The 11,273-nt window shown below is 25.2% G+C and overlaps 1 protein-coding gene across 23 annotated transcripts in view; it reads right to left on the bottom strand.

Annotated features, from left to right (window-relative positions):
• Positions 1-692: 692 nt before the first annotated feature.
• Positions 693-11,273, bottom strand: part of LOC129914879 (glutamate-gated chloride channel) — a 119,026-nt gene continuing 108,445 nt past the window's right edge. For 9 of the 23 annotated variants that reach the window (XM_055994309.1, XM_055994302.1, XM_055994304.1 and 6 more), the window contains 5 exons: positions 9,063-9,242; positions 7,777-7,886; positions 5,548-5,672; positions 912-1,028; positions 693-831 (listed from right to left, as the gene is read on the bottom strand). In XM_055994309.1, the coding sequence (XP_055850284.1) occupies positions 822-831; positions 912-1,028; positions 5,548-5,672; positions 7,777-7,886; positions 9,063-9,242 (542 nt within the window). In that variant the 3' untranslated portion in view covers positions 693-821. Of the gene's footprint in view, positions 832-855; positions 1,029-5,547; positions 5,673-7,776; positions 7,887-9,062; positions 9,243-11,273 lie in introns of those variants that run through there. The other 14 variants (XM_055994316.1, XM_055994317.1, XM_055994315.1 and 11 more) reach the window with 9 other exon arrangements.

Below are 11,273 nucleotides of genomic sequence, written 5' to 3'. Positions count from 1 at the left end.
TGATTTGATTAAATTGCATTGAGCTCGACAATCGACCATCGCTAACTTGACCTCAGTACCTGTCTTTGTTTTTTTTTCTTCTTGGAAATTAAGTACCTTAGTCATTTATATAGTTTTTTTGTTTTTATATTTATAATGAGAATTTGTCTTTATAAATGATTGTTTTTGTTTATTTCTGGGAGAACTGTGATCGGGAATAGATAGTTGTATTTGTGGTGGTGAGAGGTGCGTTATGTGAAAAATGTCCTTTTATTTTGTTTAATAATTGAATGTTGTCTATAAAATATTCACTTATCTCTTAATTGTTTGTGAGGGTTTTGTTTTTCATATTTTTTTTTTGTTTTATTTTCTATCCAAATTTACATATACATATATAATAGACTTAAACACCTAAATTATTACATAAAGCTAAAAAATAACTATCTCTATTTATTTATACATATATATGTATGTATATATATATATTTATATATATAATATTCTTTTTATATATAACATCTTTAGCTCACATAAGATAAAAATTGTATTCACATTTCTCTTCTCCGTCATTTATGTATAATTTTTTTTTTGTATTGTTTTTTTTTTCTTGTTTGTCCATTGTTTTTGTAAAATTATATACTATATCAACATTTATATATTATAATTTATCATGATTTTGTTGTTGTTGTTTTTTGATATTCATTTTATATATATTTTTATTTTATTTTTTTTTTTTTTTTATGGGATTCTACATAGCCATTACAGAGAGACACAGAGAGACAGACACTTACACACACATAGATATTGTGCGAGTGTATAGGTATACGAATAAAACGTCTTCCTTAAAATGTCCTTTAAAAAAAGGATAATAATAAATATATTAATATAATTTTTGGATAGTTCTACGGAAAAAAAATTATTGTTTGATTTACTCATCCTCCTCTTCCCTGAAGAGATATGTACTCCAGTAGACCAGATTGAATAGGGCAAATACCAGCGGGAACGTTATTCTTGATATAACGTCAATCCTCTTCGATCTAGAACATTGTCTTGGATAAATATTTATGATTATTAATTAATGGAAATCTAGAGATTAGCTTTTTGATTTGTGAATAATTTTTTTTTTATTTTTTTTTTATAAATAAAAAAATTATATATATTTTTTTTATTTTTTATTATTTGAAGTTGTTTTGCTGATTTTATCTGGAGTTCATAATTTTTTTTTGTTTTTTTTTTTTTTTTTAATTTTATTTTTTGTAAATTAAGCAAATTAAAATATAATAATAGAATAAGACAAATTTAATTAAATAAATTAATAATTAATAACTTAAAAGAGTAATTCAAAACAAATAGAAAATTCAATGACTGAAATGAGGTTTAAGTGTTACTCAAACAAATTAAATTAAATTATTTTTTGGTCATTTTTAAGAAGTACGAATTTAAGGAAAAAATGTAAATGTTTAAATTGTTGCTGTAAATTCTTTGAATTTAGGCTATGTGTGCTTAGAATTTTCGAAAATCTTTTTACTAAGTTTTTAAAAATGAATTCAGTGTCAATTAGTAATGTCATAAAACGACAATTTTTTAAAGCGGTTTCGATAAATTGAAATTAGGGTTTTGAAATGAAGAATCCTTCAGAAATTGACGTGTGTTTAATTTTTGAAAACATTTATGTTGATTTTGTGGAAACTGGAAATTCACATTAATAAAGTTATTTTAAAAAGTTTCCGTGGGTTTTCAAAAAAACTAAATTTAAAATCAAAATTTAGGTAACAGACTATGTTTTAAAAAAAACTTGTATTCATTTTGCTTTAGTGTCTTAGTTCCGTTGAAAATATAAAATTCGAATAGATCAGGTTTGAAAAATATCAGTGCAAAAAAATTCATTTTGAAATTACGAAATAATATTTACTTCAAATTTGAAATAGATTGCATTTAAAATAAAATGCATTCAAAATGTAACTTTTAAACAAAATTGGTTTAATTTTATTAACGAGATATAGGTACATACTAGAAAAGCAGTGACAATTTTTTTATTAAAAAAAAACTAATTTCCGTATTTTTTAAGAAAAACTAAAAACCAAATTTAATCAAAATCGTTAGAGCAATTTTCGAGAAAATTGCAATGTCTCGAAAACGTTACGTTCTAAAAGAGATATTAAATAACAAAATAAAAAAAACTTTGGAAATTACGACAAAATCATTTGTACCAAATTTCAAGAAAATCGGTCCACCCGCTTAAATTTCAGCTTCATTCTTCATATATATTTTTTTTCAAATGGCGTAATCGCACAATAATAAGAAATGTTCCAAAACCAAAATTTTAAAAAAATTCCTTTTAATTCCTTTTGATAGCCTTTCTAAATTGACATCATATGTAAGAAATCATTTTTTTTACAAAAGAAACTTAATTTATTTGAAGACAATTAAATGGAAATTTTAAACTGAACTGACTGATATTGCAGGTTCAAATAAATTGTAGAATAGTCAACTAAGAAAAATTTAAAGCTTAATAAATATCCTAGTTAAAAATTGCAATCATTTTTTCGGAAAATCTTTTTCCACTTTCTTGTGAAGGAGAATGAAATAAGAATATTTTCTTAAAATTTTGGTTTTTTGACATTTCTAATGACTGTGCGATTACGCCATGTGAGAAAAATATTTTAACACGTAAATCTTAAAACTAAAAGAATGTAGTTTTTATATGCATTTTGTTTTGTCATTATACAAGCATTTTCAACTGAGATACAGCCTATCAAAAATCAAAAAAAAAAAAAAAATCACAAAGTTTTTTTTGTTTCTTTAATTTTTTGGGCTAGTGAATTTTTTGCTCGTGCACTTTTTTTTCATCAACTTTTTTTTATGAAGCCCATATAAACGACATGTACAAATATAGAGCAAATCAAAATAAATTTGCTATAATCTATTACGTTAGTTTTGTAAATTGTAATAGAATTGCCATTGAAAAGAAAATTATCGAATTGGGTCACTATGGTGTATGTGTAACATAATTTCCCTTCTTTCTGGAATTTCTACAAAACGAAAATCTGAAATCTTAATAAGTCTGTATAAAACTACGGATATGTAATTAAGTTATTCTTAAGATCCTAAAGGAAGATGGTTCAGAAATTTAAACGTTTTAAGTATAGGCTCCTTAAAAATGACCATTAACAGTAAGAATTATTAAAAGCATTTTTTTCTTCAAACGAAAAATTCCTAAAAAGTGTTTTTATTTTTTTGTAACTAAAAATTAAATATAATAACAAAAATACATTATAACTTTTATAGGTTCTTGGTGTATAAAATTGGATTGAATATAATATTTTTTTTATTATTACTCACATAATAGTTAATTATTATTATAATTTTTGTTTTATTATCGAATTAATACATTGTATATACAATTTAACAAACGACAAATAATACAAATATCATCACTTAAAAACAATCATTTTCAAATGTCAAATTAAACAGATTTATCTAGTATCGTTTTAAAATAATGTAGATATGTATTACATTTTATTATGTTTAATGTAATTGTTTAGTTGCCAAATCAAATCAAATCTCTAAGCTCCAGACTACTTAGGTTATAATCAAGTGCTATATATTTTTTTAGTTTTACCAAGTTGGAGAATAGAGTATTTAATTTATAAGAATTTTGAAAAAAAAAAAACGGGGAGTAGATTTATGTTTTGCAAAAAAATATAAAAAGAAAGTTTTATATTATGATGTATCTATAGACGATATGAGAGAAAATGCAAAGTAAACAATGTCTCGAGTTACTTGTGCATTTATTTTTTATTTTTTTTTTTTTTTTTGAAAATTTGACTGAGAAAATAATTGTGCATTTTTAAATGTTTCAAATTGTGATTTATAACAATTATTATAACATGATAGCTACAAAAAATTATTTGTTTTTTTTTTTTTAAAGTAATAGTTTGAGGAATATTTTTTTTTGTTGTTGAATATGTTTAAAATAAATCTTAAATATCTAAATAAAAGCAAAGTTTTGATTAATTATTTTTTTAATTGACATGACAAATATTTAAAAATAATTAATTTAAAACAGTGAATTGAAAAACAAATAAATATATGCATATCACTACTTTAAAGTCTGAATAAATCAATTTAATTTCTTTTTTGAAATTATTTTTAAATGCGAGTTCATTCAAATCAGAATGAAAAAATAGAACTTACCTGCATAAAAAATGTTGACAACAATTACTCCAATTGTTGAACATTTATTTGACCGAAATTTTTCAAAACAAAAAATCTATTACAAAAATATTCAGACTTTTAAGTATGTGAAAATTATGTATAATGTTACTGTGTTCCAGCTTGATTTAAGATAAGTTTAGGAAAAGTAACATTTACTGCAAAAGTGATAAGATTGTAAAATAGTAAAATAGCACAAACATGACACTGATAAGTTAAAGCTTTAGTAAGAGATAGACTTATGTTTTTTTTTTTTTTTTTTGTATGGAACGTACACTGTAGGACTGTATGATATGATATGAAATTAAATCTTTCAAATTAAATTGATTCTTTGCAATTGAAATTCACCCTTTTACAAATCAAATTCACACTTTTACATATCAGATTCACTTGCTGAAAATTAAATGCTCAAATTATCACCTTGTTCATTTATATTCACTTTTCAAATATTAGAACTGATTAAAGTTTCGTTTCTATATTTCAGATGAAGTTTAATAAATAATTAAAAACCAAACAGAAAAGCCTCCAGAATACCCGCTTAAATAGCTTATAACTTAAGTTTTATCAATTGGATCTTCAAGATATGAGTCTTCGGGTTTAAGGGAAAATGGCAAAGCATCAGTTTCTATTTTTTAAATGTGAATTAAAGTCAGTGAAATGAAGTCATTTATCTTCAGAAGGTGAATTTGATTTGCAAAAGGGTATTTAAAATCTTATAAATAATTAAGTCGGATACTAATTTTATTTTAATTTGTTTGTATGCTGTATCCATTTGGGTAAAAGATTGATTTTCTGCAAATTTTCATTTATTCACAATTTGGCTGATTTTAGTGTTACCATCCATTTGTTTATGTTTTATATCACTTTTTTATTTATCTAAATCTTAGCCTACAGTGTAATTTGTTTCCTTAATTTATTATTTGAGAATATTTTAGACAAAAATAATTTATAGATGAAACTGGCATTCAAACAATTTGAATTTAATGAAAACTTAAATTAATAACTTAAAATTAAATTAAACTATCAAACCAATTCAATTATATTAATATCAGCAAAACGAAAACCAAAACGAAAAATAAAATTTAAATTTAATATTTAAAACAAAATTAAAACAATTAAAAGAATGAAATTATATCAATAATTTCGAAAATAAAAAAAAAAAACACAAATTATAATTAAAGTATAAATTAAATATTTAATTAAAAAATAAGGAAAACAATAAATTATCATCAATCCACAATGTGTTATTAAAATATATAATTATATATATAATATATAATATACTCAAAGATAGTATCACAACATCAAAAAGGAAATCCTTTGGTTAAGGAATTTGAGGATGAAATATGTTACCTGGTTGGGAACTTCGATAGCCATGTCTTACAGCAGTTTGGACGTTTTGGTGGCTGCATATGGACTTCACATTGCCGAAGTTTTTCTAACGCTAATGGATCACCTGGATGACGTACCAGGGGCTTCTATATGATTGCAAACAAAAAATTAAAATAATTGAAAATACAATTTGTTTTTATTAATATTTTTTTGTTTTTTTTTTTTTTGGTATTGTTTGTTTCGACCGGTTTTATTTTATTATTTTATTTTATTATTAATCAATGTGTTGAGTATACAATTAACTTTTGAGAGTTTGTTTTCCAATATTACTTTTATTTATTTTAAGATGGTACCCGTTTATAAAATTTAAAACTTGATTTATGTATTAAAAAAAAAATAAAACCTAAGATAAAAAAAAATTAAAAGAAAGTAATAATATATCAACAACACTTTCGTGTGAAGTCTTGGGACAATTTACCAATGATATAATCATTAAACAAGTGAAACAGTGCTTATATTATGGAATATGGAATGGATTGTTATTTTAGAGTTCGCCTTTTTAATAATATAAAAGGCGTTCTTAAAGGTTCAACGTGACAGCTATCAAAATCTTGACTTACAGGCCCATAATTTATACATAGGTAAATGTTTTCTATTTATCAAGCGTTTGTGTTTATTTATTCTTGTTTTTTGTTCCTTTAACATTGATCCAAGAGTTAATTTGACAATGAGTCATGTAGTTTCAAAATGTGAGCCTTTTTAATTTAAAAGTCGAAATTATTAATTAAGTAAAGAATTCATGTAAATTTTACATGAACACTAGTATTAATTTAGAACAAATTATACTCTAGCAAATCTTGATTCATAAACGCTTACGGGTAGACATGATTGAACATGATTGAACGTTCCAATTGTCTATGGAAAAGTTTGTGCTTCGATTATTTTTATAGATTTTGGAGTGTATCTTATCATACATATAACTTATTTTTCAAATAGAAATATAAAAACTTAAAAAAAATTATTTTCAAAATTACATATGCAGGTATGTATGTCATTTTGAAGAAATTTTAAGCATCTGAAATCTGATAAAGAAATTTTGAAAAAAAAAAAATCACTAACCTGTGAAATATTTTGACGTGATTTTTCTTCAGAGAGTCCACACGTTGACCGATTTAGTTGATCCTAGCTTTATAATGACTAATAAATATTACTTTTAATTGACTTAAAAATACATATGAATTTTTTTCTTAACAACATACATAGAAGTTGTTTTTGAGAATCTCTTAAATATTCAAAATATTTAGGTGAATATTTTCACTCTGACACTCTATAGGAATTGAAATAAATCGATTTTAAAAATTGATTAGAAAAGGGGGAAAACGACAATTTATTTTAATAAGTTAAACTCCAAAGAAAAAAAAGTATGTAAATGTATTTAATATACAAAAATATTGCGAATAAAGTCAAAATATCAATCCTATAATGTTTGCTTGTCACACCCGTTACACTGTAAAAACCAATATTTTTTTAGTGTCCGATTGTAGAAGCGTTTCTAAAGATATAATATTGACAAACATCTAGAAAAGAATAACCATACAAATCAGTCACATTGTTTAATTTATAGATACTTGATTTCTTGATGTCACACCGGTAACACAACAAAATACGGTATTGAAACTAATAGATTTTACATATTAATTATGAGGAATGCTAAATAATAATAAATCATTAATTAATAAGTAAAATTGTCACACCCGTAACAATAGAAAAATCCATATCCACGTTTGATAAAAAAAAAAATACTGCTCTGGTAAAGAAACAAAATTAGGTATTTGAACTAATAGATTGTACATTTTTATAAGACTCGGTCGCACGAACTTGCTCTTGTAGTTCAATAAAAATTCAACTTTGGATTTTTTTTTGAAACGAAACCAATAATTGCCTTTTGGAGCAAGTAAAACTTAGGGACCATCGAGTGGACAATTACAACTGCTGTTAGCGAAACCTGAATGGGCCATTATTTTTTTTATGAATTAAATAAAAATAATAAACTAATTAAAAACAGATTTTTTCAATTTTAAAACCTTAAAAAAAAAATCACAATTACACCTTTATACTATAAATAACCATAAATCAAGTACTCAACACATTTTAAATTTTCAATATTATACAAAAAAAAAAAATTATTTTTAAATTTATATTTTATTTTAATATTTTGAAGTAAAAAAAAAATGTATGTTAAAGGTATACCATTGCGAATGTTGCATTACTGTCTGTGTCGAGGAGATCTGAAGCAGCATCTAAGCTAGCTTGCTCCAAATCCCGGCGTTTCTTTTTCATATTCTCCTTATGCATGTCTGCTGCACGATCCGTTTATGTTGCATTGGGGTAGAAAATGGTTTCAAGAATTTATTTGTTCGCCAAATAAACGGGATGAAGACACGATTACACATAGAATTTTGTTTGGTTTGGTTTTTTTTTTTTTATACAAAAAAATAAATAAAAACAAATTGTTGTGCGATTTGTACATACATTACAACGATTTTTGATATATATATATTTATATATATATATAGTTTTTTTTTTTTTTTTTTATTAATGAAACGAAATGAAGAAAGAAGAAAGAAAAAACACAGGAGATTGATAAAATAAAATTTGTCAAATATTGATTGTATTTTATTTTTATAATTTTAATGGATTTGAACCCAAAAAGAACAACAAAACAAAAAATTTAACAGAAACAGAAACACATCGATAAAACACAGATAGAAGAGAAGTTAGTAAACACAAAGGGAGGGTGTTAGAAGATAAATTGGGAAAAAGCAACAAAACACATTTAAGGTAAAGAGCAAACAATAAGGAGGTCTCGGAAGTCGGAAAATGGAAATTTTGAAAAATTTGTTTTCGTAGCAGATAGTAGTAGATAGATTTAGAGTAGAGGTAGTTAGTAGCAGATACACAATAGTAGCAGTAGTAGCAATGCAATTAAAGTTTTTTTTTTTTTTTTGAACACAAGCGGGATACAAATTGGTAGTGGTGGTGGTGGTGGTTGGTGGTTGTGGTGGTGTGTTGAGTGTAGTGTTGTATTTTCAAATAATTTTTGTTTTTAATTTATAATTTTTTTTTTATTTCAGTTTTTTGTATTAGTTTTTTTTTTTTTTGATTGATTTTTTTTTTTGTTTGGATGAAATGAGATAAAAGAAAACGTTAGTTAGTATAAAATAGTACGAGTATTAAAAAGTATATATAGTTTTAAGTATAATAACATCAAGAATGTTAATTAATTAAAAGTAGAAGAAGAGTAGACTGGAATTTCTCTCATTGTTTTGCTCATTTTGCGAGGAGTACCAATTCCAATGTACCATGTAATATGTTTTTTTTTTTTTTTTTTTAGTTTTTTTTTTGTGTTTTGAATTTTGTTTTTTTGTCTCGTAAACAACAACAACGAATAGTAGTAGTAGAAGTAGAAAGCTTTTAATTAAGAAACACCATTAAATTATATAATATAGAAAGCGTATTAAAAAAATGTCAATTACAGCATTTATTCAAACCTGAACGTGATGCATAATTTACAAGTGCAAATTCTAGCAATGCACCAAATACAAATGTCAAACAGACGCCAGTCCAAACGTCAATCGCTTTAGTGTATGACACTGGGGGTAACGATGCATTTATGCCGGATGTTTGTGTCGCCATTGTTAGAAGAGTTGTTACACCTAGAAATAGTTTTATTTGTTTTTTTGGAAACAAAAATTAGAATTATAGGAAATATGCAGGTTAAACAAAAAAAAAAATAAAAAAGCTAATTAAATAACATAGTACCGCGAATTTTCAATGCGCTTCGTGCTTCAAAGTATTCGATTCGTATATATTTTTAAAATTTATTTCAATAAAGGATCAGATTGAGATAACACTTGGGTTTGGAGAAAATAATTGCCTTAAGGATTTTCTAGAGATTAGTTTGCATTAAAAGGCCAGAAAACTATATTTTTTACGTTTTTTTTTCTCCGGAAGTATTGAGTAGGTACCTAATATTAATGAAGTCTGTTTTTCCTCATTTCGCTGAGAGCAATATTCATATAGATTCTCTTTTTTTCGATGAAAACACTATAAATGGGTCAAAATTTATATCTTAAATGATGTTCAAACTGTGTGATTAGTATTTAGTATAAGTATTAGTATAAATAGCAAAAATTATCTTTTGAAGGTTAAGTTAATGTTTTGCAAAAAAATTAGGGCACATTTTTAGAGTAATTTCCGCTGTAACACTCAAAATCACGCGAATTTAGGAATAACCATGGATAACTTTTGAATTAATAACTTCTTAATTAAGTGAAACATCAAAAGAAAGGTCTCTTGATGCTCTATTCAAAACTACAAAAGATTCTTCGTGGTCTGGTTCCAACCAAACATGTTTTCTTTTGCTTACATTACGAAGCTGATATCTTTTAACCATCAAAATCTCGAAATTTGTTTTTAATTAAAGATATGAGTTCATAATCATCAGGCCTATAAACTATGTTTTTTGGATTTTCGAAAAAAAATCAGGGGGTAAATACCCCTTGGCAAAAAAAAAAAGATTTTCAAAAATTTTCTTCAAATCTTTTGAGTGAGACATCAAAAGAAAGGTCTTTTTAAGTTCTATTCATGGCAGAAAATTAAAAGTTTCTTTGAGGTTTGGTTCCTGAGATATTTTCAACGAAAATTTTTTTCTTTCTTCGAAATTCGTATTGAATCGAAGATATTAGATTATAATCATCACGCATTTGCATTTACTTGATATTACAAATCTATATTATCTGGATTTTCGAAAAAAAAAAAAAAAAATAAAAAAATAAAAAAATTCCTCTAAATTCATATATTGACCCTGGCATCCGATGGGGCCCCCGAGAAAGGGTCTTGGCTGCCCCTATAATATGAAAGCCCCTGGCAGTTAGGTTACTTTCATATTGCAATATATGAATAACAACAACATCATGCTGCCACCAATTTTTTAAATTTACTTACATATTTCGAAACAAAATCAATTTGATTAAATAATTTCTTCTGATTCTTTTTTCTTGATAGCTTGTAATTGCTGAATCTGTACAAACAAGACCTAGACCAAGAAGCTTGTTTGCTAGAAAACATTACATAAATTAATTGCAAAAATAACTATTTCAATCGATTACAGCCTAGTAAATTAATAAACTGCAATATTATCTATCTTGAATTAAAATTGATAAGAAAAGATTATAAAATAACCATTATTTCTTGTGAAACAATGGATTCACTATGAGATTATGAATCTGGGCTTTCGCGGTATAAGGAAGATGCGGGATATTCAGGGTGCGCCTTTATATTGGGTAAACAAAATTTGTTAATTTTGACCGTCCCTAACCGCCATTTTGTCATGAAAAAAAAATATTGTCCGAAAAATTTGTGAAAATTGAATAATATTTTTAGGTCGTTAACGTCAATTAAAAATTCAGGATGCTCCATGGTATAGTGAATTTGTGGAACAAATTACAAAAACGAATGACTTATGTTTAGTTTAAACATTTTTTATTATTACAATCGTATTGGAGGGGAGCGGGGTGGTTTATTTCCCTCTGTTTAGCCAAATTTTCTAGGAACTTGACTTAAATTGGAAAAAAATTGTTAAAAATCGCAGGTTATATTTCAAATAACGTTCTATACCTTTTGGGAGAGCCAAAATAACTTTTTCTTATTAAGTTTGTGTTTGTGACCAATTCTTTGTAATTTTA

The sequence above is a fragment of the Episyrphus balteatus genome, chromosome 3, assembly GCF_945859705.1.
Source record: "Episyrphus balteatus chromosome 3, idEpiBalt1.1, whole genome shotgun sequence".
Lineage (NCBI taxonomy): Eukaryota > Metazoa > Arthropoda > Insecta > Diptera > Syrphidae > Episyrphus > Episyrphus balteatus.
Note: the sequence above shows the minus strand (reverse complement) of the source record. Positions and strands in the feature narration are given on the sequence as shown.